The following is a 26,751-nucleotide window of genomic DNA, read 5'->3' as shown; positions in this document are numbered from 1 at the left end:
AAAATTAATTAATTTCAGGGTTAAATATTGCAGTCATCCTTTTAATATAATTTTATTGACACATGGCATTGATAAAATACTGAAAAAACAAATTGTCAATATACCCGTTACAATTCATTAAAACAGTGAAAATTGCGCATAAGCATACATCCCCACTAGATCTTGCAGAATCTCTAGAAACTCAATAGAAATGTGAAAGTGCGATAACAGCAAATGAAAGTGACCGAGCTAGATTAAAAGAGTATCTATTCTTCGATATGAAGTAGAATTCACACCATATTGTATTTACTGCCACTCATGTGCAAAGAACAGTGCCATCTAAACCACCACCATTCTCCCTATTTAGCAGAGCACATGGATCAACCGAAAGCAGTCAATAATTTCAAGAGACCAATAACTATCGGAGAAAACCACACGTTTCAGCATAATACGATTTGCAAGTGTTTAGGCTGTAGTTATGCTCAGTGTATGTACCAACTCCATTCCTGTGTGACCGTTAGGTATAAAGTGCAGGCTTTAACTGTAGATGTAATAACTGTGTACAAATGTCCTAATGTGATGCAAGTACTACAATGTGTGGATTAAAAGTGAAGTACTACTGTGTGCAGAAAATACCAGTGGAAAAAAAAAAATACACCAGAACACTAATAACCCATATTAAATCACTGCATTCATAAAGAAAAACCATATGTGCACAGCAAAAGATGGCAGAAACAGTATCATACAAGTTCCAAGGGAAAAAGAGGTTGCAGCAGATAGTGTGGCTAGAATACACCTAACAATTTAAGCTGCTAAACCATGTCTGAATAATATACTTTTTATAATATTGAAAATGGCTGAGTAGAAAAATGGATCTAGAAAGTCACATATTTGGAACGCTAGCCTCTTAAAAAAAAAAAAGTAATATTTATGACAAAATATAATTTGGCCACATTTGTTTTACACACACGCACAAAATGCCTTGTACAGATTTTGAATGTGAATGAGTAAATCTATGAGAACGATCTCAGATTTCCAACCTGAACAAAACAGAGTGTCAAAAATGGAGAATAGTATAAATCTTGGTATACAATTATTTGTATGATAGTAAGGATAGCTCATGGAGCAGGCAGCTATAGAATGCACTATTTAAATCCATGATAAATGTTGCATTTCCAGTATGGTCCCTGTAAAAGTTGGCTGCTCTCTCCTGTCACGTTCATCTCACTCAGGTATAGGCTTGGACGCGTCGCTGGTCAGATCCATCTCCTCATCACTGTCCCCCAAGCCTGTGCGATTCAAGACCCGGCGCATGTTTAAAGGCAAGTCCCCGCGCCTGCAAAGAGGAAATCAACGACTTCAGAGATATTTGGTAACAGGTTTTATGACTGCGCAATTATTTAAATACATTGAGATCCTTTTATGCTTCTTCAAAGTCAAAAGACCCAATAACACATTGTATTTCTGTAAAAAGGTGTGACAAAAACACCATAACTAGAAAAAGGCTGTGTTGTATTCAGTGAATTCAGAATGTTTCCAAAAACACATTTGACATGATCCCTTATTCTATCCGACATACATTCTACACCTATGGAAAAAGACAGAACGTGCACCCAGGGGGGCCCCACGACCACGTTTGGGAAACCCTGCTCTACACAATCAATTTCTAACAAAACAGTGTGCAACATTTCACTCTAATGAATATAGGGTAGAGGGAGGAGGGATGGACCATACCTGAGCTTGCTCTTCAGGGTGCTGACCTCTCGGGTCACGGCGTCTTGCGACTCAGTGGCATCGTCAAGCTCCCTCTGCAGCTTCCTGCGGTTGGCGTTGGCCCGTGTCACTTCCTCCTCTGCCTCCTCCAGCTGACGCTTTAGCTGACGTGTGCGGTTGTTCGCCTTGTCTGCCTGTGGAGTACAGGCAGAGGACCTTCGATCAGTGGCTGCAAATATATGTATCCTTCATCTATGGAGGCTATACAGTGACTGTGCAAGGTGGTTCAGTGGGCTGCAGCTATACAGCATGCGGGTTTCTTGTTGTTTTCCCAGATATAGGACAGGTCTGCACAGATTATCTGGGATATATTCATTTGCAAAATGTTTTAGTAACAGAAATCGTTTACTCCAAACAGAAAACATTTTGCAACAAAATATAGTTTATTAGACAAATTCAGGTAGGTCCCTCTCCATTTACTTCCGTTTGTTTTGCAACGGAAACATTTACAATCTGAATAATTAACTCCCCAGATCTTTACAATAGAATTTGCAGCCGTCGTCTCACTTGTCTGGTTACATTGCACCTTAATTGGGAAGAACGGGCTCCTAGTAATGGCTGGAGTAGAATGATATCAAATACAAACATATGGGTTTGATGCCATTCGCTCTGTTCTAGAAATTCAGCAGCCTTCACCGATATACATTACACCCATGTTGCTACTGATATAGGGGTAGGCAACTGATGGAGTAGGTAACTGATTGAGTTCTACACGGAGTAGACCCACCTCTGCTTTGTACTGCTCGGTGTTGCGTCTCTCATCCTCCACCTGCAGCAGCACCTCCTTCAGCTTCTTCTCCGTGCGCCTGACCAGCCTGGACGAATGCTGACGCTCCCTAAGAACAGAAGAAAAGTCAAGACATGACTCATGAAGGAGTGTTTACTCCTAACCTGCTTCTCAAAATTCATTGGTTAGTCAAAGGGTAGGGACCTTGGATCCTCTCCTACAATACATTGAAAACGAAACAAGGAGAGAGGACGTGAGGAATTGAGGAAAGACCAAGGGAGACCGCGCCAATGGTTTTCACTTACTTGAACTCCAAGTCCAGTTGCTCCTCCAGCTGCAGTATCTTGGCCTCCAGTGCAGCGATAGAGGCCTTGTATCTGGACTTCACAGTCTCCTCCAGCTCCTGCAGCTTGAGTTTCAGCTCCTTGTTCTGCCGGTCCAGCTGGGCCCGGGTCCCCTCCAGGCGCTGGGCGGTACTGCGCTCCGCTGTCAGCTCAATGGTCAGCTGGTCAGTCTAGAGCGGATTGTGTGGAGGTATGAACAAGACTATGCATTGAGATTAATTGGACAATGTAGTGGCCAGCCCATAACGTTAGACATGGTGTATTGGTCTCAGTGGAGTACTTTTCCTACAAATAGAGCTCTAATGACTCAGGTTGAAACACCACAAACTCAATTATTCTTCAACCAGAATCCCTCTTTTCACTTCAAGTCCTTGTGACTAACCCAGATAAATGAAACTTTCCTCGCTACAGCTCTTCTGCTTTGCGATCAGTTCATTACCTGCAGTGTGGTTCTCCTCAAGCGGTCGTTGACCATCTCTGTGTTCAACTGCTCCTCCTCCAATTCCTCCTCTAGCTTAGCGATACGAACCTCCAGCCTCCTCTTCTCATCCACCGTCAGGGAACTGAGGGTGGGGGGGGACATTTTGGTTGGGAGGAAGAAAACCATGACAGAACTTGCAAATTCCATGCATTTTCATAGTGTTTCTATGAGGTGTCTGTGAGCCGTACTTCTTAGCGTTGTGGATGTTGAGCTCATCCTGCAGTTCATCCCGCTCTGTCTGGGCCTGTTTCTTGACTCGCTCAGCAGACGCCAACTCCTATGGAAGATGGAGAGGAGTATAAGAACATAGCCAGTGGGGGTGGAGACAGCGAGCCAGAGCCCTGCAGACAGACATACCTCCTGGAGATGGATGGTGTCAGCCTCCATTGCCTTGACCTTCTTTTCGTTCTCCTTGGCCATGTTGAGGGCCTCGTCCCTGGACAGACGCAGATCCTCCAGCTCCCTCATCTGATCTTTCAACAGGGCCTGTATAGGAGAGAACCAAAGGACTTAGTCAAGTACCACACCAGACTGTAGGGCTTGGTATCCTTCTACTGAAAAAGACCACACACACTGCCTAATTTGTAGTGAGCGGTGAACTACGTTTTTGTCCGTGTAAACCTAACCGCTGTTAAACATGCCTTCAGCTCACTTTTGGTGCATAGAGAAGGTTACTGTATGTGAGAGATCAAACCATTCTCAAAACCAGAAGCCAGTTAAAACAAAAACCCATGAAATTTAGAGCTCTGCACTCAGGTAATTACTTCCTGCTAAAAGTCTGACTTGGTTTGTTCAAGGGACCAGCTGTGGCCCCTCTGGTTCTAAACTGAGACCAAATCCATTAACTAGGCCCGTGGTCACAAGCACCAAGTGCCATCTGATATGCATGCACCGATGAGAGCAACCACCACCAGGGACAAGTGAACATTAACCAACTTCAAAAAAGTCACTAGGAACAAGCCTGTTCCCCAACTACTCTTTCCTCAGCCCTGAGTACTCACTGGAGGGAAACCGCTAGCCATATCCTCACTTTCCTCCACCTTAACAGGAGACTCACTAAGCCTACATACTACAGGAACTGTCAACCGCCCCTCAACAGGAAGTGTCAAAACCAGTGGATCTGGCTTTTCCAAACTATTTTTCAAGCTCTTGATTCTCCTCACAAAAACAGCAGTGTCACCCCGCAAAACCCAGATCAGCTCTCCCAGCAGATTCACACTAGCATCACAACTGGGAAGAATCTCCCTCACACAGTTTAGTGAGAAAATTGTCAGATAAATCTGACACCCAAACAAGCTCACGGTCAGCCTGCTGAGGAACCACAACCTTAGCTACTTTGACAAGGAACATTTCTGTAAACAGACACAAATCTCTCAAACTGCAGAAGGCACACATATCTCTGCCCAGAAGGTCTCAGCTAGAGACAAGAATTCTGGGAGCCACCATCTAGTTTAGCAAAAACTATTTCAGGGCCCCCCACAAATCCACCTCCATCGTTTTTTGTGTGGTTTTTTTCCATCAGCACTCTAAAGATGATTAACTTTACAAACTGGGCTTAACTCAAAACGCCCCTTGAGAAACTACGCTCGGCTGCATTCAGTACAAAGCAAAGTGGAAAGTCATTTAATCAAGTGCTGTTCTGAATGACCAGTTGACAAAGAGAGTTAGGGAACCCTGTTAGCATGACCACTGTCCTTTAAATACGTAATTCCCGCCATACCAGTGCGGCGAAAAAGCCGTACCCACCAAGTGGAGAAAAACACACCTGTCTGTTAAACAATCCTCGTCATCTGGGATCCTTGGGACGCATCCCATTTGAAGTTGAAAAATATACTTAAAGTAGGGGTTAAAGTTTGAGATGTACCAAGGAGCCCAAAAAGCACTGATCATTCAAAGTAACCTCTACAGTGTTAGACTTCTCTGCCATTTTCAACCTCCAGCATTTCTGCCACCTTCAATAACTGATCCCTCATTAGCTTGAGGAAACCCCAACATCCTCTACCCCTACACAATACACTGCTAGCTCAAATGCCCCCATAGTTAAAATCAGTATGCCAAAGAAAACCAATAAATCAACTGACAAGTTAGCCATTAGCTCACCGCTAACCAAACACATGCACATGCTCCAAGCCTAAGAGAACCACTGCGAGGGGGGAAAAAAAAAAAAAAAAAGCATGCCATGCACAATGCTACCAACCATAGCAACAGTTAGCCATTAAGCCTAGCGCTAACAGATACTCAGACTCCCAACTGGGAAATCTAATCCTGCAAAACATATATATTTTTTTAGATTTAAATGCCCTACAGTAGATAAATACCAGCTGCAAACAATGTTCTAACCTAATGGCCACCAAACATTTGTTCAGCTGAAACTCAATTACAGCAACACTTGCGAACAATCCTAGAAATACCAGTAAAAGCAGAGTGCCTCAAAAAGTAGCCCAAAACTCACACTGCCCTCCTGTGTGCGTGCCTCTGTATTACCTGCAGTTTCTTCAGCTGTTTGAGGGCCTCGTCACGGCCCTTGTTGGCCATGCTGATGCCTGCCTCCAGCTCTCCCAGGTCTGCCTCCAGCTTCTTCTTAGCAGCCGTGGCCAGGGCTTTCTGCCGGCGCTCATCCTCCAGCTCGGTCTCCATCTCACGCACCTGGGGAACATCACACAGATCCAAGGTTGTGTTTTATAGGTTAGAGTTTTTTTTGTTTTTGCATTTCTTATTGTACAAGTTGTCTGTTCCGGGTTTGAATGCTTTCTTCTAATTGGCATGTAATGAACACAACCCAGTACCTGTTTGACCAGCTGTTTCCTCCGCTCTTCACCCTGCTCGTCTCTGGCCTGCAGGTCCCTGTCGGACTGGGCTTTCATGGCCTGCATGTTGACCTCCAGACGCAGCTTGGCGTCCTCCGTGGCCTGCAGCTCGTCCTCCAGCTCCTCCAGCTGCACGCGCATCTCCTCCAACTGTTGATCCATGGCACGCTTCGCTTTCTCCAGCTCGTGGACCTGCACAAGAGGCAAGAAGGAGGAATAAAATAAAAACATCTTCATTCAACAATGAGGGAGGGATGGTGCATTCACATTTTACGGCATTTGGAAATGTTCCAAACTATCCTCACGATTTTCAAAACACATTGGAGGAGAAGGTCAGACTGGATTTGCATTTTTTAGGAGTCTATAAGGCAGGACGCAATGAATCGAGAACTTGAGTCACCCACTAGCAATAGTTCCACAGCAACATTCGTGATCAGACTTACACTTTTACCAACGTCGTCCTTCGATGAGACCAGGTCATCCATCTCTGCCTTGAGGACCTTGTTGGCCCGGTCCAGTTCATCCTTCATGTCCTTAATGGTCTCCAGCTCGCGGGTCAGAGTCAGGGCCCGCGTTTCCTTCTGCCTGGCCTCTGCCTCAGCCCGGTCCCTCTCCTCAGCATTCCGGCTGGAGATGCTCTTCTCCTCAGTCAGCATCTGTTACAGGGACAGGCGAGAAGGTATTTTAGTAAGACAGAGTCCAATCCAATTTTTTTTGTTTTGATATAGTGCTCAAAGCAAATATGAACTGAAAACGATTGATCTATTCATCATCATATGATGCTATAGAACCTCTATGCCATCATCACCCATCAAACAATTCACCTGGTCAAACTTCTTCTGCTTCTTCTCCAGGTTGGACACAGTCTGCCTGAGGTTGTCCTGGTCCACCATCATGTCATCCAGCTCCTGCTGCAGACGGGTCTTGGTCTTGTCCAGCTTGTCGTAGGCCGATGCCTTCTCCTCCAGCTGTTGGACCACGCCCTCCAGCTCCCGCTGCATACGTTTCTTGTTCTCCTCCGCCCCCTCCAGGGACTGGGTCTCCAGCTCCATCTTCTTCTTCATCTCCGTCAGCTGAGGATAAGGGAAGAGTATGAGAAGTTCAGTAGAAAGGTAAAAAGGGAGAGGAAGAGCTGCACATGAGATAGTGCCGATTGGCCAAGCTAAAGAGTTGTCAATACGTAAAATACATGTAATGCCTCAGACTTCATGGTCTGTATGTCCTAGCGTACAAGGTGGCATAGTTCAAATCTGGATTTTGAGAAAATAGGAAGATTTCTTTAAGCATTCAGTATGGTGGTGTAATACATGCACGATAGGGGACAAAACTGGATAGTAGCTGGTACTAACCTGAGCTTGGAGGGTGTAGAGCTGGCACTAACCTGAGCTTGGAGGGTGTAGAGCTGGCACTAACCTGAGCTTGGAGGGTGTAGAGCTGGCACTAACCTGAGCTTGGAGGGTGTAGAGCTGGCACTAACCTGAGCTTGGAGGGTGTAGAGCTGGCACTAACCTGAGCTTGGAGGGTGTAGAGCTGCTTCTCAGTGTTCTTCTTGCCCTGCTCCTCTTCCTCCAGCGTCTCCCTCAGGTTGTTCTGGTCCTCCTCCATCTGACGCAGACGAGTGGAGAAGGAGAGCTTCTGACGAGTTTCCTCCTGGAGCAGCGCCTAGAAAGACGACAAAAAGGAGGGAAAACATGGTTAGTGTGCATTTAAGGCCATTTCTAAACAGCACAACATGGGTGTGTGTGACCGCGTCTGTTGGCGAGCGCATCTGTGTGACCGTACCTGTACATCCTGCAGTTGAGACTCCACAGTGGAACAGTCTTTAGTTGCCTTGATGGACTTGCTCTCAACCACACTCAACACACTGTTGACGTTGTCCAGCTCAGACTAGACAAGACACAGAAAGGAGGAATTAACAGCCATTTAACCTCATCCTCCAGAACCACGTTAATCCATGATCCCTAATATACATGCATATATTCATTACCATCCATTAAACCCCCCTTTTGTTTTTACACTGCTGCTACTCGCTGTTTATTAATCTATGCAGTCACTTCACCCCTACCTACATGTACAAATTACCTTGACTAACCTGTAGCCCGGCACATTGACTAACCTGTAGCCCGGCACATTGACTCGGTACCCACCCTGTATAAAGCCTTATTGTATTACTTTATTTTGTACTTTAGTTTATTTAGTAAAAATGCTCTTAACTCCATTCAAACATGAACTGCATTGTTGGTTCAGGGCTCGTAAGTAATCACTTCACTCTAAGGTCGACACCTGTTGTATTCAGTGCATGTGACAAATACTATTGTATAATGTTAATCTATCCATCCACCAACATGTACTTTGAAATCCCCCAAAGTGTTCTGGATACCCCATTCATTCACCCGCTTGCCTTATATCATCCCTTTCTCCATCAGGAACAGCCAAGCCACAGTATCCAACATCCAGTCCACACCCACCTGCATCTTGGCCACCTTCTCGGCCAGCTCCTTCCTTTGCCTCTCGCTCTCAGAGTGTTTGATCTGCAGTTCCTGGACCTGGGTCTCAGCCTTCTTCCTGCGCTGCTCTGACTCGCTCTTCCCCTGGGTCAGGGTCTTCAGCTCGATGGCCAGCTCATTATGTTCGCTTTCCATAGCCTGCTTGGCTTTCTCCACTGAAGCCTTGTTCTGAACGAGCAGACACATGGACAGGAGGTTACACAGGCGGTTCTCTCCTGAAATACTATATCGTACAGCTTGTTTTACTTCAGAGAAAGAGTTAATGTTCATATTGTACTGTTGGTGATATAAATTCATGCGGATGAAAACTTCAATATGAAATACAAACTAGTACAGTAAAACTTTGAATGTTACAGGCTGACCGGTCAATCGACAGGCAATATAAAATTAAAGATTCCACCATTCACAGTCATGCTAAAGAACCATATGCCCCCCCAAGAGAGAAATACCCATTATTATTATTATTATTATTATTATTATTATTATTACTACATTTATTTAACCAGGCAAGTCAGTTTAAGAACAAATTCTTATTTTTCAATGACGGCCTAGGAACAGTGGGTTAACTGCCTGTTCATGGGCAGAACGACAGCTTTGTAACCTTGTCAGCTCTGGGATTTGAACTTGCAACCTTTCGGTTACTCGTCCAACGCTCTAACCACTAGGCTACCCTGCCACCCCATGATGCCTACATACGAACAGTATAAAGAGCCCTCACCCTCTTGGCCTGCTCCAGCTGTTCGTTGAGCTCATCGAAGGCCTGGTTGTGTTTGTGCCTCATGTCGGCCACCTGCTGCTCGTGCACTTTGGCCTCGTCCTCCAAAACCTTCTTTAGCTGGGTCACCTCAGTCTCGCGCTTGGTTCTGAACAACAGGACGGAGCGATTGAAAGTGGTGGAGGGAGAGGGGAATTGAGGACTGGCCCCGTATGTCTTCTCAACGGGTAATGGTCTATAACTAAAACTTGACATTTATGCATAGTAAACCACTGTCCTTCACCTCCAACTGTGTGTGTGTGTGTGTGTGTGTGTGTGTGTGTGCACACTCCCAGTACCTGAGCTCTTGTTGTGTTGCAGTGGAGTCCAGTGTGTCCTCCAGCTCAGTCTTCAGAGCCTCCAGCTCCTCTCCCAGGTCCCTGCGGTGTTTTTCAGCCTTGGCCCTCGCAGCCCTCTCCAGCTCCAGATCCTCCTGCAGCTCAGAAAGCTGGGCCTCCAGCTCCCGGATCTTCTTCTGGGCCGTGTTCTTGGCCGCGGCCTCCTCCTCTATCCTGGAGGATGGTGGGGAGTAAAGAAGGATGGGGGTTAGAGTGTAAAGCATTGAAATTAAAAATCATACAAGATTATTTTCTCGACTTTGGTTTTACTGTATGGGCTTAAAATAAATCCTAATAAACAGCAGATCAAACTCTTTCAATGGAAAGTAAAACAACATCTCGTTCAGACCAACCAAATGCTAATTAAATGTGGCCTGAGTTTTTTCTTCATACATGCGTCATTTATAAAATACACACATCAGAAAATTAATTTAGGCCCCTTTCTCCAATCAAGCATTGCCCTTCCCCCTCACCTGGCCAGCGCAGCCATTAGCTCCTCCTCCTTCTTGGCCAGCTGGGCTCGGAGCTCAGCTATCTGGGCGTGCAGGTCAGCCATCTGGTCATTCAGCTCCGTGGAGTCGCCCTCCAGCTTCCTGCGGTTCTTTTCAAGCTCTTGACGACTCTTCTCCTCCTTCCTCAGACGGTCTGATGGGGGAGAAGAAACCAGGGTTGTCTCAATACTACTGCTCTCACCGGCGCGTTTCAGATCAGTACAGAAGAAGGATAAGAGACTAGGAAAAGTGGTTCACCTCAAACTTAGAATCTATGTCATTGTATGTCTACGGTCCACCTACCCTCCAGGTCAGTGATCATGGCCTCGTGCTTGTTCTTGAGTTTCTGCAGGCTCTTGGACTTCTCCTCCTCCTCAGTCAGGTTGGTGGTGAACTCTGAGATACGTTCCTCCAACAGCTTCTTCTCCTGCAAGTAAACAAATAACCCCCCACACACGGTTACACCCCACACACGGTTACAAAATAACCCCACACACACGGTTACAAAATAACCCCACACACACGGTTACAAAATAACCCCACACACGGTTACAAAATAACCCCACACACGGTTACAAAATAACCCCACACACGGTTACAAAATAACCCCACACACGGTTACAAAATAACCCCACACACGGTTACACAATGTCTGAACCATAAGAGCACAACCAGATATTATATTCAAAGAACACCTAGTCCCTAATTTACTCTTAATAAAAATTGGTCCATGATTACTTGCTTTATTGCTGGGCTGAATGAATAACTGCCTAATTGATTATTTTATTCTTCCACCAGTCTAAAAAAAAACATGCTAATGCATCAACTTTTACTACAAACCTTATTGAGTTTGTTGTTCTGGTCATCCAGCACCATGACATTCTCCTCTATCTTCTTCAGCTTGGCATCGGTGGTCATCTTCTCCAGCTGCAGCTTCTGCCTGGCTGCCTCCTCCTCATCCAGCTGCTGCTCCAGGTCCTACAGACAGACGGAGGGAGAGGGATGGAACGTTTTCATTGGGATGTTTTAACCTCAATTCCTTCCATCACTCCCTCTCAAAGTTCACTAAAAGCACCACACCCCTTGGAGGGTGAAATGGAAGGGAAAATGAAAACCAGTGAAAATTGACAATTTGCAAAGGCAATTTAATAGGAGAAATCAAGTTCATATCTTTACATGTGACTGACAAGTTGACCACAAGGCTCAATTAAAGGAAAGTTAGTCCACCATAAATATATAAAACAAAAAAAAACTACCGTGATGTTGGTCTGCATCTTCTTCCGCTCGGTCTGTAGCTGGGTGACCCTCTCCTCTTCCTCCTCCACTCTGGACTCCAAGTCGTGGAGGATCTCCTCCAGCTCCTGCTTCCTGGTGGCCAGCTTGGAGCGCATCTCCTCCGCCTCAGCACACAGCTCCGTCTCAGCCTGCAGCTGCTCCTGCAGGGCTAGCTTCTCTGCATTCAGCTGGGGGGGGGCGGGGGCATGTGTTAGAAACAGGGCAATGATACACAGAAAGGCTGAAATGCTTGTTGGTTTATAATGGAAGTAATTCACTCCATCCATCAACAATGTATAAGACACGAGGGGCGATTTCCTGGACAGATTAAGCCTTGGACTAAATAGCAAACTCAATGGTGACTCAGATAAATGCTTTTCAGTCCAGGACGAGTCAATCTGAAACTACACCAATAAGACGTATTGAAAAGGCACCGATTCATAATCATTCTGAGTGTACCAGTCATTACCTTACATTGGTGCTTAGTCCAATCCATAGAAATATAATTACTAGAAGGGACCCGCCATACCTGTTGCTGCTTGGCTTCAAACTCCTGCAGCTGCTCCTCAGCTTGCTGCTGCCTCTCCTTGGTCTTCTCCAGCTCATCCTCCCTAGCCTGCATCTCCTCCTCCTGCCTGGTCACCTGCAGCAGAGGCTTCACCTGGGGGAGTAGGGGAAGAAGACGGGGACAATGCAAGTAGCTGAGGAGTAGGGGATGAGGTCTGAAACACTGATATTAGGATGCTCCCATATGGATTTGCAACAGTGCGTGTACCTTGGTGAAGAGCCTCCACCACTGCCAGTTCCTGAGTTTGAGGTAAGCAGCACAGTTCCTCTGGATCACCTTCATAGCAGTCAGCTGCTGCTGTCTCTTTGTGAAGGCTCTGGAGACAGAAAAAAATAAAAGTTCATCAATATAAATGATGTTATTGGAATGTGTACATAGAATGCTCACAAACAAACTAATATACAGTAGAAAAATCACAAGCCAAACCTATGCAAGTTACTGCTCTAAATGACAAATTCCTTACTTGCGGGCCACGTATCCACGACACCAGGACTGGAAGCTGATGATGATGTCGGTGATCTTAATGTCCCTCTCCTCCTCCAGGTGGGCCAAGACACCGGCCCGGAAAAACACCTTACTCTGGCCAATCCGGAACAGGTTGGAATCCAGCTCCAGGGCCTTGATCTGGGAAGAGGAAGGAGAGAGAGGATGACATATGGGAATGACATTGGAAGACTGCTGAATGATGGTTTGTTCTGACGCCTCTTACCATGAGCACACAGGCTTGTTTGCCGTCCATGAATCCCTTGGGAATGGCGCTGGGAGTGAGGATCTCATATCTGGGACAACAGGAGAAGTTTAAGGTAAGACACTGAAAAACAGTAACAGGCTAGTCTGCTCACAGTGAAGCTGATAAACAGGTAGGAGATGAGCACACAAAGATATGTTCCCGTGGTTACCTCTGTCTGAACTCCTGGAAGACGATGCGGTTGGGGAAGCCTTGTCTGCAGATACGGATCCCCTCCAGAACTCCATTACACCTCAGCTGTTCAAGAACCAGGTGGGGCTCCAGCTTACCAGCCTGACAGTGACAAAGTGAAGTAGGATTTTAAATATACATTTTATAGTATATGTGCTAAAGCAAAGACCAACTGCTTGGGCCTCATATTTATCATATATTTATTATTTAAGTTTAGTCAAAAACACTTTGATCAATGGAAGAGTTTATGTCTGTAGACACCATACCTTCTTCTCGTGGTTGGGGATGATGCAGCGGACGAAGTTGGGGTTGGTGTTCCTGAGAGTGGTCATGAGGTTGGACAGCTGCTCCTTGTAGAGCTGGCCCACGGTGCGGAACATGCCCTTTCGGATCTTCGTGGCCCCATGCAGCCCCCCATCAGACATCCCAGCAACTTTGTCCAGGCCCACAATACGGTCCACTGAGAGACAATGAAAAGGAGCAACAGGATCATAGATAACACTTATCAACTCATCTTTCCTGCAGTTCTTTCACCATATACTTTCAGTTCAAACACAGAAAGGTTGCTGTAGTTCTATTTACCAACACCAATCATGCAGTTCCATGTACCAACAGTAGGTGACACTATTAGTATACAGCCTACAGTCTACAGCCCAACCCAGTTACTTTCTAGTCTAGTGGAGGTGTCTGAGGGGAGGATGGCTCATAATGAATGGTTCAGGCATTTGATAACCATCATTAGGAGCCCTCCTACCGTCAGACGCCACAGGTCTAATCAGCTCTCAGTATCTCACGAGACTTACCGTCTCTCCAAAGCTCCGACACAAACTTGTCAGTGGACTGGTTGAGCAGCGTGGCCACGTTGTCGTTCAAAGGGTCCATGTTCTTCATCAGCCACTCATCTGCCTTGTAGTCCACCTGGGGAGGAACCATTTTGTGATCACATAGCTGACCAGTCAAGAAGTTGTGGTATTACCAAGTCTCAGGTTCAAGATAAATAAGGGTTGCAAAACTCCGTTTTTTTTTCTTCAGAAAACCCAGTTGTAGAATCTCTGAAAACTTTCATAAAGTCCTGAATTTTACCACCCTATTAGTGATTGATAGATTCCCCACGAATGGTAAACTGACCTTTCCAGCGTAGTGGATGATGCAGAAGTCGGCAGAGTCCTTGAGTTTCTTGGGCTTCTGGAACTTGGGGTTGTTGCCCTGCTCCTGAACCACCTTCTCCACAAAGCTCTTGTCCGTGGCCTTGGGGAACCAGCACTCCTCATCCAGCAGAGCCAGCACACCAGGAGGACTGGCCTAGGAACAGCAGAGAGAAAGGTGGAGACATAAATTCAGTGCATGTTGGGTTGTGCAGGACATGCTAACTTTAGGGGATATTGACTTGCATTGGTTTTGTGAAGAAAAAAAATGCCTAAGTTTGCATTTGGTGACAGCAGCAAGGTAAACAACCATCGGTTGGATTGCTGTTTATGCTTGTTCAAAGACAATGTGTAATTTGGAACAGAACAAATCACATAAGCCTCATGTCCATTAGCGAAGAGGTGGTAGCGGCAATATACTTACATGCTTCTCGATGAGGTCGATGCAGGGCTGCAGGTCCAGGCCGAAGTCGATGAAGCTCCACTCGATGCCCTCCCTCTGGTACTCCTCCTGCTCCAGGACGAACATGGTGTGGTTGAACAGCTGCTGCAGCTTCTCGTTGGTGTAGTTGATGCACAGCTGCTCAAACGAGTTCAGCTACAGGAGAAAGCAGGGAAAAGACAGAAGGTACACATGAATTAGACAGTACTTGTTGGTGGAAACTAAGAAATGCAACATTTATCTTAATGTGAGGAAACATTAATGATATCCACGCACCATCTAAATAGAGATAAAGATGCATTTTGAAAACAAATTGACAATCAATGACCACTCACGCCAATGCATTGTTTTGTATTCAATGACCAACAAACCCCTTTCCCACAACCTTCGGCTCACCTCAAAGATCTCAAAGCCAGCTATGTCCAAGATGCCGATGAAGGAGGCTCCCTGTCTCTTGGTCTTGTCCAGGGCCTTGTTGATCCTCATCACCAGCCAGCGGAACATCCTCTCATAGGAGGCCTTGGCCAGGGCCTCCACCGCAAACTCAGCCTGCTCCTGGGTCTGGGCCTTCTGAACATAGTCCCTGCCCACCTTGATCCTGGGGGACAGGATGGCCCGGGTGAAGTCGGTCACGTTCATGCCCAGCAGGTGGCACACTTTCTGGGCCGCTGAGGGAGAGAGAAAGGGGTGGGTGAGTGGTTGGTGTTGGATGAATGGAGAACGTAAGGGATTGTCGAAGCCATGAAGGAGGGTTGCAGGAGACAAAGTGTCATTAAGGACCCAAGTTGTGGAGTAGAGGGTGCACACTTTTGTTCCAACCCAGAATACACTTCATTCAATTAAATCACAGAGCTCTTCATTAGTAGAAACAGTTGAGTTACTGCCGAAATAAAACAAAAAATGAACCCAGTACCGATCCTGGGGGAACCCCAGAAATGATTAGTGAAAAACAGATGTAAAGTACCTGTGTCATCAGGCATGGAGGCCTGGTCAGAGTTGCGCTCCTTCTTGAAGCTCATGTTACCCAGCTGGAGAACGGCGGACACAGTTTTCAGAAGACCTGATGGAGTACAAGACCAGTCACAATATATCAGTTATTTACAGAAATTGCATTGATCTTGAAAAAGCTATTTGAATACTGTACAGGTTAAGAATCAGGTGTGACAGAGGGGAGTTTGTGTACCTATCCGCTCCTCCTCTGGGATGCTCATGATGTTGAAGGCATCCATGGTCTCCACAAAGAGGTCACGGTCCTGCTGACCAGGGATGGTCACGTTCCCATGGGTCAGGAACCGGTAGTTCTTGTAGTCCTCCAGACACAGCTCAGCTGGTTAAAGACAAAACACATAAGCCATTATAAAAGGAAGATATGGTCTCCCGGGTGGCGCAGCGGTTAAAGGAGGTGTACTGCAGCGGCAGCTGTGCCACCAGAGCCTCTGGGTTCGCGCCCAGGCTCTGTCGTAACCGGCCACGACCGGGAGGTCCATGGGGCGATGCACAATTGGCCTAGCGTCGTCCGGGTTAGGGAGGGTTTGGCCGGTAGGGATATCCTTGTCTCATCGCGCACCAGCGACTCCTGTGGCGGGCCGGGCGCAGTGCACGCTAACCAAGGTTGCCAGGTACACGGTGTTCCCTCCGACACATTGGTGCGGCTGGCGTCCGGGTTGGATGCGCGCTGTGTTAAGCAGTGCGGCTTTGTTGTATCGTCTCTCCAGAGCCCGTACGGGAGTTGTAGCGATGAGACAAGATAGCTACTAACAATTGGATACCACGAAATTGGGGAGAAAGGGGTAAAAAAATATATATATATATAAATAAAAGGAAGATACATGCTTCAAGTAAAATGTGTTACTGGATATAATTTGATTTAAAATCAAAACTTATTTTTACATTATACTTATAATAATGGCCGGCATGTAGACTAGCGGTTAAGAGCCAGTAACCAAACGGTTGTTTGTTCAATGTACCCTTGAGCAAGGAACTCCTATTTGTTCCTCCAAGTCACTTTGGATAAGTTTTTGCTATAATGACACAAAATGTAATAAATTGCCCCCCCGCCCCAAAAAATGACACGGCATAAACATTGATATAAAATGAGTTTGTTGGTCACTCACAGCGCATTTTGTCCCCAGCTCCTGTGAGCATGTAATAGAAGATGTGGAAGGCTCTTTCATCCTTAGCCTGCCGGATGGCTCTGGACTTCTCCAGCAGATCTGGCAACATGGTTCGTCAAGAAAAACCCACCACAGACATCCAATAAGTTGTGGAATATTTGATGTTAAAGCTACAATCCATTGTTGCTACACCTATTTCTGGACTTAGTGATATATACCCATTGATTCTTGAAGAATAACTTAAACTGCCTCATTAGCTTAGCTATACTGCCGTGCACCCCAAGAACCCAAAATATAAGCTTGTTTGACTCAAAATGGTTGTAAACAAATATAAATGTTAAACACTATAGCTTCAAGACATGGCTAACACTAAAATGTTGCCATCATGGATGGTCAGTCCTCACACCCATAGCTCTAGCCATGAATTTGGGTGTTTATTTATCCAAGCCCATCCCTCAGCTTTTTCAACTAACGATTCTAGCGTGAAGGCTGTACATGTCCTTCAAGAACTATGAAGACGTATTGATCGAAAGGATACAAGTTTCAATGTTGGCTCCCACAATATATCCATTGACGTCAAAGTTGATCCGGATAAACTTCCCCTAGAAAGAGAGAGAAGGAGAGATTACAGTCAATATTGGTCTCGTCATTATCGCCACCACATAATTGCACAAAGACGCTAACAAAAAGGTTCTTACGAATCTGGAGGAGTTGTCATTCTTGACCGTCTTGCCGTTTCCGAAGGCCTCTAGGATGGGGTTAGCCTGCAGAAGTTGTTTCTCTAGCTCCCCCTAGTGACAAAAAACATATAGATGCAGTATATTCACAAACATACTCACAGGTATACCACATGTTATCATTATGGCAGTAGGATGGCAGGATGACTCAACATGGGCATTCATGCAGTAAGATGCTGCAACTCCTTAATTCATCGCTGCAAGCATTGCATTTCATCTTGGCGAGAAGCATTGGGAGCACCCACTTGACTCCATGTGTTTGTCGTGGAACTATAGCCATGTTATGCACACGTACACTCACCGGACAGTTTATTAGGTATGACCATCTAGTATTGGGTTGGACCCGGGGCATCAATTCTACAAGGCGTGGTGTTCAAATGTTGCTCAATTGGTATCAAGGGACCTAATGTGCCCCAGGAAAACCCTTCCCAAAACCATGAAACCACCAGTCTGTACCGTTGACGCCAGGCAGGATGAAGCCATGGACTCATGGTGCTACGCCAAATCCTGAAAATCATCAGCATGACTCAAAAGGAACCAGGATTTGTCGGACCAAGGAATGTTTCTCCACTCCTTAAGTGTCCAGCGTTGGTGATTGCGTGCCACTGATCGGAGTGGAACTCTGTCGTCTGATGAAATAGCCCACCCGTGACAAGGATGGAGGAGTTGTGCATTCCTCCGGTTTTTTGCCTGTTTGTGGCCCTCCTGTTAGCTTGCACAATTCTTGCCATTCTCCTTCGACCTCTCATTAACAAGCAGTTTTCACCCAAGCTGTTTTTTGTTTGTCGCACCATTCTCTGTAAACCCTAGACAATGTCGTGAGTGAAAAGCCCAGGAGGCCGACCGTTTCCGAGATACTGGAACCGGGGTGCTTGGCAGCAACGATCATACCACACTCAGTCATAGGTCACTCGTTTTGCCCATTCTAACATTCAAACAGTAACTGAATGCTTCAATACTCGTCTGCCTGCTTTTTATAGCAAGCCACAGCTTGTTGACTCACTGTCTGTAGGAGCAAATTATTTTTTGTGAATGTGATGGTGTATATTGCCTTAGATCAGTTATCATAGACATAAATTAGCAGGTGTGCATAGCTGTAAGCAGTAAACAGCAGGATATTCTACCATTATGATACAAACCAAGAAAGTATGGCCCCAGGGAAGCTATAATTTCCAAATAAACCCCCACACTCATTCATGTTAAATATTCCACATTCCGACACTCTCCCGTCCAAACCACAAGCCCAGCCTTACAAGCATAAAAGATAAGCACTTAAAGTACATTCGAGACAGTCGCCAAGATCCCAAGACAGCACACAGGCATGGAACACCCAAAACAGATAAAATCAGCTTTTGTTGTTGTCCACTTGTTCTAAGACCAACCAGATCAGGTGGACAAAGGCCAGGGAGTGGGACAGGTCAGACAAAAATGACTGGGTTACCCCTTCACTACTAGTGTGGCCTGACTCATGAGCACTTTGCTGATGGCTAAACACACACAACTTACATTTGATTCTAGGGCTGTTTTTACACAGCATCCCAATTCTGATCCCCCCCCCCACTACAGATCAGATCTTTGTCAGAGCTGATCCGATTGGTCTTTTGACCAATTAGTGAAGAAAATAAAAAAGATCAGAATTGGGCAGCCTGTGTCAACAGTCCGAAGCATTGTTACTTGATCTGCTTGACTATGCAGTCATTTGAAATATCACACAGTACTCTTTTCGGCCTAAATCTCTAAGGTGTTAAGCTTTCGGTATAACATAACACTTCACCACACCTCAAATACACCCTTTCACCTGTACATTACACCACCACACAGCTTGCAGACAGACTGCAGTTAGTATACATGTACATCGGGGGGGGGACGCTGGCAAGCGGGAGAGATGGCGAGCGATTAACTCACATGTGCTAACGCTGCACCCTAGAGATGGGAACGATGGATAAGAGAAAGAGTTTATCACAAGTTCTAGCCTACAGAGGTAAAACAAACTAATACAGTGTCATGCAACAGTCATTACAGTCCCATCCAATGTCAATGGGCTGTGTCCAACAACCTGAAATCAGGAAATGGGCCCCTATTCATGAAGCGTCTCAGTAGGAAACAGTGCTGATCAAGGATCAGGTCGCTCAGTCCATGAAATCTCGCTCATATTGAGAGCTAAAATGCTAAAACTGGTCCTAGATCAGCACTCCCTCTGAGACGGTTTATGAATACTGGGACTGGTGACTACAGGGAGGTGAGCCAGGCAGGTCCGGGCCTGAAACAGGAATGTTAGGGACAACTACCCGGAATAAGTACAGGGGGATGAGAAAAGGAGCAGCAGAACAGGAAAACTACAGAGGACAGAATGGAGGTGTAGGAAGAGGGGGAGTGAGGAGGTGAAAAGGAGGGCTGGTACTGACCTGGTCTTTCTTTGACTTAAAGGAAGAGGCAACGTGTGCCAGATACTGGATCACTTTCTTGGTGTTCTCAGTCTTTCCAGCTCCCGATTCTCCTCTGCAGGAAAGGAGAGAGAAAAAGGGAGGAGAGAAATTAGATAGAAATGAGAGGGAGGGAGAGAACAGGAGTTGCTGATTGAACGGAACAGACAGCTCAGATGAGATGTCTTTTGCTAGACAACAAGCATAAATAAAACAGGGAAGATTTTGAGCAGAGACATTGCTTACGTGCAGAGGATGGACTGATCTTCACGATCTGAAATAGAAGACAGAAAATACATGTGAGTGTGTGCGAGCGTCACAGGTGTGTATGTGGCACAGGTGTGTGGCATCACATTCTCTCACCCTGCATCATACTCCTGTAAGCGTTGTCTGTGATGGCGTAGATGTGAGGGGGCATCTCGTGTCTCTTCTTGCCCTTGTACATCTCAATGATGTTCTCAGAGTAGATGGGAAGGTACTTGTAGGGATTGATCACCACACAGAAGAGGCCAGAGTACGTCTGAAAGTTACAAGAGAAGGGACTGAACACACAGGCAACACTAACCATCTATACCAAGTTACAAAACCGTCCAGAGTGCTGTGTATTTATCAGAAATGTAAATTGTTCTGGATAAGGGTTTTCTGTATACCGGTGTTATTTTACACGTATTTATGGGGATTCTGTCTTTATGTAAATATGTGCATATGAAGCATGCAAAACCCTCACGTAGATGAGGCCAGAGTAGTAGCGGTCCTTGAGGTTGTGCAGCACTGAAGCCTCGTTCAAACACGTGAGCTCAGCCATGTCCTCCACCTTACTGAACTTGGGAGGGTTCATCTTCTGGATATCGTCCTTGTTCACAGTCACCTTCTTGCCTGTGTCGGCTAGCTCCACCAGACACTCCTCTCCCTTCTCTTCCTTGACGGAGCCAGCCACGAACCCCAGCGTCTCCGAAGGGATCCATACGAGCTTCTTGGTGGCCCAGTCGGCCTGGTCTAGGGGGTTGGCGACCTTCCCACTATCTCTGTAGAGGAACTTGTCCGCTTCCGACATGGTGGCTGTAGGACAAAGACAATAACAAACAATAAGACCACCCAGGAGGGAGGCTAGGGAAAGGAACGTGAGCCAGAACATAGTGGCTGTAGAGCGGAGAGGAAAAACAAGACATGGAAACCAGTGAAAAATAAAATTGATGATCATGGTTTGGCCCAGGAGTTTGTACGGAACACATGATCGGATTTATCGAGTTCGGCTTCTCCCTGTACAATAACTGATTTGTTTCTGACATGGCTGTAGAATGGATAGGGAAAATAGGACAAGTGTCCAGAGGAGGAATAAAAATGCAGACATGCTGAAATAACCTAAGATTGTTACAGCGCAGCAAACTATTTTGGTCGAAATGCCTTACTTTAAAGTGAGGGGCAACCACAAACAACATGCAGGTGCAGTTCAGACCAAATGAGTAAAAGGTACAGCTCAACTGATGTAATTATTTTGATCATACAGCATCCCATTCCTTGGATTTAGCACCATTTAGAGACGAAGTTTGAGTGAAATGTTTAAGTGTATAATTCACTCAACCTGTCTAAGTTCAGGTCATACGCGCAGCATGGACCTATAAATGACTGGAACCATTTCAGAACACGTGATCATTGTTGAGAACGCTGAACATGAGCTTGTTCTACAATGTTAAACATGCGATTCCCATTTGCTGAAAATGGATTGTTATGCGTGACATAAACATGTGTTACATGAAATGTGCATCTCAGGAATATTTGCCATGTATGAGAGGATGCTCACACACCCCCCGCAGGCACACGCACGCTAGAGGTTGTACTATGAGGATGTATTATGAGGATGATCCTCTATAAGCTTGGTAGATTGTCCCCATGAGACATAAGAGGAGTTATGGACTGACTTTGCCCAAGCATAAACTGGATCAGACTCTAAATGGGTTGTGACAATCAGGAATTGTGCATGCACACGTCATTGGAGTCACACACACACACAAAGCCAGTGACACCTTTCCATCGTGACCTTTGGCACTTACAAGCTGGTCTTTCTCTCCCACAACTGATCCATACATGCACCTTAACCTTCCCCTTGTCTTCCTGTCCCTTAATAACCAAAAACAGAACACTCCCGTTATAGCTTGATGCCTATAGTCGATGAATTTGACAACATCGAGGGGTAGTACTACCTGAACTTACTCTAATAAGAATCGCTTGGTTTTGTGTGTTGTTGCAAAAAAAATTGCTACGGTTTGCCATAACGAATGCACTCCAGCTGTCATGTATTACATAACATTGTCTTACAGACAAGTAAAGAGCGGTGGACCAGTCAGAGAAAGACAAATGAGGGCTCCCTTACTTCCTTTGAAGGGGAACAGAAAACAGGACAGCCAGTGAGGAATGTCTGGAGCAAGTTTAGACAGAAACATTTCATAATACTCAGCCACCACTCCCTTAAGAACAGACACCATGTCTCTTTAAGAAAACCTTCACTCTTCAGGTTAAATTGGTGAATACACAGACAGATCCACATCTTAACCTACTACTTCCCCCTTCTATCCTTGGGCCTGTATTCATAAAACGTCTCCGAGTAGCTCTAGTGCTGATCTAGGATAAGGGCCCACCTGTCCATAAGCTTATTCAATATGATCCAAAAGGCTGATCCTGGATCAGAACTCCTAGACTGAGGCGCTTTATGAATACAGGCCCAGGTATTCTAGGTCAATTTCTATTTCTATCTGCTTGCGTCTCTAGCTATGACCCTTTCAAGGGTGTGTGTGTGTGTGTGTGTGTGTGTACATACTCATGGCCTCAGGCTACAAGTACAGACTACAACACCCAGTCGTAACCAGTTTTTACCTCCATGATAACACTTTAATTACATTCCAGGTGAGATCATTATCTTTAGGATTACATAACTTGTACAGGGTTGCCTTGTCCACCATTATAATGCTATGCCTCTTAGGCTGCATTTACACAGGCAACACAATTCAGAACTCCCATTTTGTCTTTTGACCAATTGGATCTTAAGTGATAGTTCAAAAGACCAATAAGTGGAAGAAAGATCAGAATTGGATGTCTGTGTAAACGCTGCCGTATACTGGTTGAAGGCTAATGAAGCTGTGTCCAGATCTATCAGCATATATCTCAAGGTTTTCTCCTGCTTCCAAGCAAAACATCACCGCGTGTTGATCATGTCACCCATAGTGCCCGAGGTGGTGACACTAAACAGTGTTGTGTTTCTAACCCACGTCCCCCCTATCAGGGAGAAAGTGTGAAATAATAGGGACAGAGAGAAAGGGAGATAGAGAGGGACAGAGAGAAAGGGGGATAGAGAGGGACAGAGAGAAAGGGGGATAGAGAGGGACAGAGAGAAAGGGGGATAGAGAGGGACAGAGAGAAAGGGGGATAGAGAGGGACAGAGGGATAACATCCAGGTGTCTAAGTTCATTATGGGCTCAGACTGATGCTCTGATTAAAGACAGAGGGGGAGGATCACCTTAAGGATCTCTGTGTCCATGCTGTTGGCTGCCCACTACATGTGCCAGCAGGAGTGGACTACTAAACCAGAGTAAACCAGTGTGAGTAGACAGATGAAAAATCAGGACTGTTCCCACTCATGATGACCCAGGCATGCTACCCTGATCAGCTTGCCTGATCCCAACTCCTTGTCACTCAGACCGAAAATGACACTGACTGACAAGAAGTTGGCACAAACAGATCTGGGAATCAGGCTGATCTCATGTACATAAGCCCATCTGAAACACATAGGAGGAATGGGTTCTCGTGGGAGACATGAGGAAATGCAGACAAGATGAGAATGAGAGACTCACAAACGTGGGTTTTCAGCAACAAAGTGCAAACTGTGGGCCAACTTCCACAGGAAGTTGCTTGATATGGTGTTGCAGTGTTGACACATGCATTTCCTGAGGGTCTTATTGCCCAACTTCAGTCTAGAAAAGGACACTACTGACATCCACAATTGACGGTACCCATTGTCATACAGTGTTAAGGGGATCAGAGTGTAAGCCCATGCAGTGGGCTGTGGCTGTCAAGGATTTCCTAGTCATCTTTCAACTCGTATGACTGGCTTGCCAACTCAAATGACTAGTGTGTCAATTAAAAAAGGCAATTACACCACTTTCAACCTAATTTCCATCATCTCCAGCACAACAGTGTCCATCTACATATTTTAAAAATGCACATCAAGTTTAGAAGTCACTGGAGATACTGATTGAGGTTGAAAAGTGGCAGAATTGCCCTTTAACACAACTCCTTATCCATTCACTCGAGGGACCTCGGCATGGTTCGTCTTGCAGTTGCCCGATTAGATTTATGTGCATTGGGTCTAGATCTGGGTTCAAAAAGTACTTGAAAAACAAAGGTAAGAAAATGAGTCCTAAACCAGCGGGAAAAATAAGAAATGTATTTGGCTGCCTGGTAGCCGGTTAGGAAACACTGCTCTGCTACCAAACAGTGTCATTTACCTATGTTATGCAGTCATTGTATCTCAAAACTGTTGTCAGACAGCATAATAAAGTCCTATAGCTCAAGCTGTTGCAGATGGAGGTGGCATGTGGGTGGCTGTTAAAAGGGCAGGGGGAATCCAAGCTAAAGACTGGATTGAATGTAGGCCAAGAACACAAGTGCGTAGAGGTGTTGAAACGTGTTGCTGAGGACAGGTCTGTCAGAGCTAGACATTAGCCAGTGGTGACCTCAACACACCTGGTTTGAAACAAACATCACTTTGAAAAATCTGTAAAATACTAGTTGGGCTTAATTTCGTGGCACAATGGAACCAATGGCATAGTCCCAACAGTGCAAACATCACCCATCTGGCACTCCAGGTAGGCTTAATGCCCCCCCTATTTAAAATCTTGACTCTTGGGAAAATGTAAATTTGGGACACTAATTAGTACGAATTAATTTGTGGATGGCCATCATCATGAGAACACACAACCTTTGGGTTACAAGAAATGTGCTTTATACTTCTGCCCGCTCAACCACCCTACTTTATTTTTTTGTCTTAAATAACCTTGTCATACGTAACCATTTTACCTTTAACTACGCAAGTCAGTTACGAAAAAAATATTTTCAATGACGTCCTAGGGGAGGAACAGATTTTTTACCTTGTCAGCTCGGGGATTCGATCTTGCAACCTTTCAGTTAATAGTCCAACGCTCTAACCACTAGGCTACCTGGCGCCCTACTATACCAAATGTAACATTTCATACTCATTTGAGTCCCGCCGGATTTACATTTACTATGTTACATGTAGTCTGAGACCAGACTGTCTCTTATCATCTAGTTAATGCAGGTACTAGGAGAGGCCGGCATTAACAACGTTAGTATCTATAATAAAATGGGTGGGGGAAGTAACTAAGCAAGATGGTAGATATGATTGCAGAACAGCTATGCATGTACTAATCATATAATTATATTTTAAGGTGTGTATGGTCTAGTCCCCAAGGAAGGACTCTATTCCTACCAGGAACATTGCATTCTGCTAAAATAGCTTGGAGACAGCGCAGTGGCCTGAGTAGGACATTCACTGAACTGAATACAGGTTTGGCTCAACAGTTGATAGTTGAATGCCACACCTTTACCAGACGAAACAACTCAAACACGAGACCCAGTATTTCAGGTGCCAAAAACATCTGAATGCAAGTGTGTGCAAATTGTGTATCCTTAGGGCAGATCCATCAGGGCGTGCGTGCATTTTGTGCTCCAACCAACCCTACAAGCCATGGTCTCAAATTACAACTTCAAACCAAGACAAGCAAACATCAGATATATTGGCAGTGTTGAGCAGTGTACTCCATTTAGTCCAACTAGTCATTTAAATATTTAGTAGGCAAATGTATATTTTTCCACATCAGACCTGCCTAATTCTCACTTGAAACATGGTTTGTTTAATAGGCTAAAATATACCTTTTAGATTTTCTGAAATGTCAGACTACAAATTTAAAGAACAAATCACTTTGGGGTCATATTTAATCAAAATGTATTATAGCCGTCAGTTGAGTAAACCATGTGTTTTTTAGTGTAGTGTAGCTCACCTTCTTTCAGTGTTAAATGATTGGTAGCTTAGTGAACTATATTTTCAGCGTAGTTTCCCCAAAACAGTAAATTGGTCAACGTAAAGTGCACTACTACAGGGTTGATGGCTGTGGGTTGGAATAACCACCAAGTTCGGGAAGCAGAGCATAGGACACTGGCTGGGTGTTGTCATTGTTAATTACGTGGTGAAAGGTGAAATAATCATTGTTTGTATAGGTAGCCTACAATTGGCTTAACCTTGCAGATGCTGCTATCCAGGTTAGCTTTACTCAATGGCTCAAATCAAACTGCAACAGTGCAAGTTTGACGGGACTAATGTGAAATGACTAGAAAGAGAATCAATATTAAATCCCATCAACTAGCAATGTAACGTTAGTTTGCAATCTTTCCAAGTGTCCCTTCGTTACTACCACCGACTAGGTTCTCACCTGAAGCAGTGACAAGGCTACCTTGACGTCGAGTAGTGCGGATTCTGCTGGACGCGTCATCTTTCGATCTACATTCGCGATAAAAACGCAAAAGCGCACATGACACAGATCTAATAAAAAATAACCTACTTGTCTGTCGTTCGTAGAGTTCCCCGCAACAGCCCTCGAAGAGAGTACTAACATATTATAAACAGATCTCATCCCACGAGGATTACGGAGGGAGCAGCTGATAGGTAACCTTGATTAAAAACAACTTACCTTCTACTCGGGTTGTAGGCACAACGGTGTGAATTCGTTTGCTCTACCGGTTTCCGTGTTTTCAAAGGCAACTTCTTCCGCGCGACAGCAAACTCAAGAAACCCTACTGCAGATTATTTCCTTCTCAATTATCTCCCTTTCTGTTGTCTCTGCGCTGGGCGTGACTGAA

The 26,751-nt window shown here is 45.3% G+C and overlaps 1 protein-coding gene across 2 annotated transcripts; it reads right to left on the bottom strand.

Moving 5' to 3' along the window:
• Positions 1–36: 36 nt before the first annotated feature.
• Positions 37–26,751, bottom strand: LOC118389310 (myosin-9-like). 2 transcript variants are annotated; one of them, XM_035779226.2, is made up of 41 exons: positions 26,583–26,751; positions 20,552–20,883; positions 20,188–20,344; positions 20,071–20,098; positions 19,807–19,900; positions 19,307–19,324; positions 17,363–17,455; positions 17,203–17,266; positions 16,665–16,763; positions 15,734–15,877; positions 15,515–15,610; positions 14,947–15,218; positions 14,533–14,706; positions 14,092–14,265; positions 13,767–13,881; positions 13,230–13,423; positions 12,944–13,065; positions 12,754–12,823; positions 12,508–12,668; positions 12,252–12,360; positions 12,006–12,137; positions 11,458–11,664; positions 11,042–11,179; positions 10,505–10,628; positions 10,184–10,355; positions 9,672–9,884; positions 9,337–9,481; positions 8,580–8,786; positions 7,894–7,998; positions 7,621–7,773; positions 6,936–7,184; positions 6,555–6,767; positions 6,091–6,303; positions 5,789–5,950; positions 3,662–3,790; positions 3,493–3,581; positions 3,263–3,386; positions 2,785–2,993; positions 2,480–2,588; positions 1,714–1,886; positions 37–1,315 (listed from the first exon to the last, which is right to left on the bottom strand). In XM_035779226.2, the coding sequence occupies exons 2-41, from the start codon at positions 20,876–20,878 to the stop codon at positions 1,204–1,206; spliced, it is 5,889 nt and encodes a 1,962-aa protein (XP_035635119.1). In that variant the 5' UTR covers positions 20,879–20,883; positions 26,583–26,751; the 3' UTR covers positions 37–1,203. The 2 variants fall into 2 exon arrangements, with proteins under 2 accessions (XP_035635119.1, XP_052346272.1); XM_052490312.1 differs by lacking the exon at positions 19,307–19,324.

Source organism: Oncorhynchus keta, chromosome 32 (assembly GCF_023373465.1).
Source record: "Oncorhynchus keta strain PuntledgeMale-10-30-2019 chromosome 32, Oket_V2, whole genome shotgun sequence".
NCBI lineage: Eukaryota > Metazoa > Chordata > Actinopteri > Salmoniformes > Salmonidae > Oncorhynchus > Oncorhynchus keta.
The sequence above is the reverse complement of the archived record's forward strand: the minus strand, read 5'-3'. Positions and strand labels throughout refer to the sequence as shown.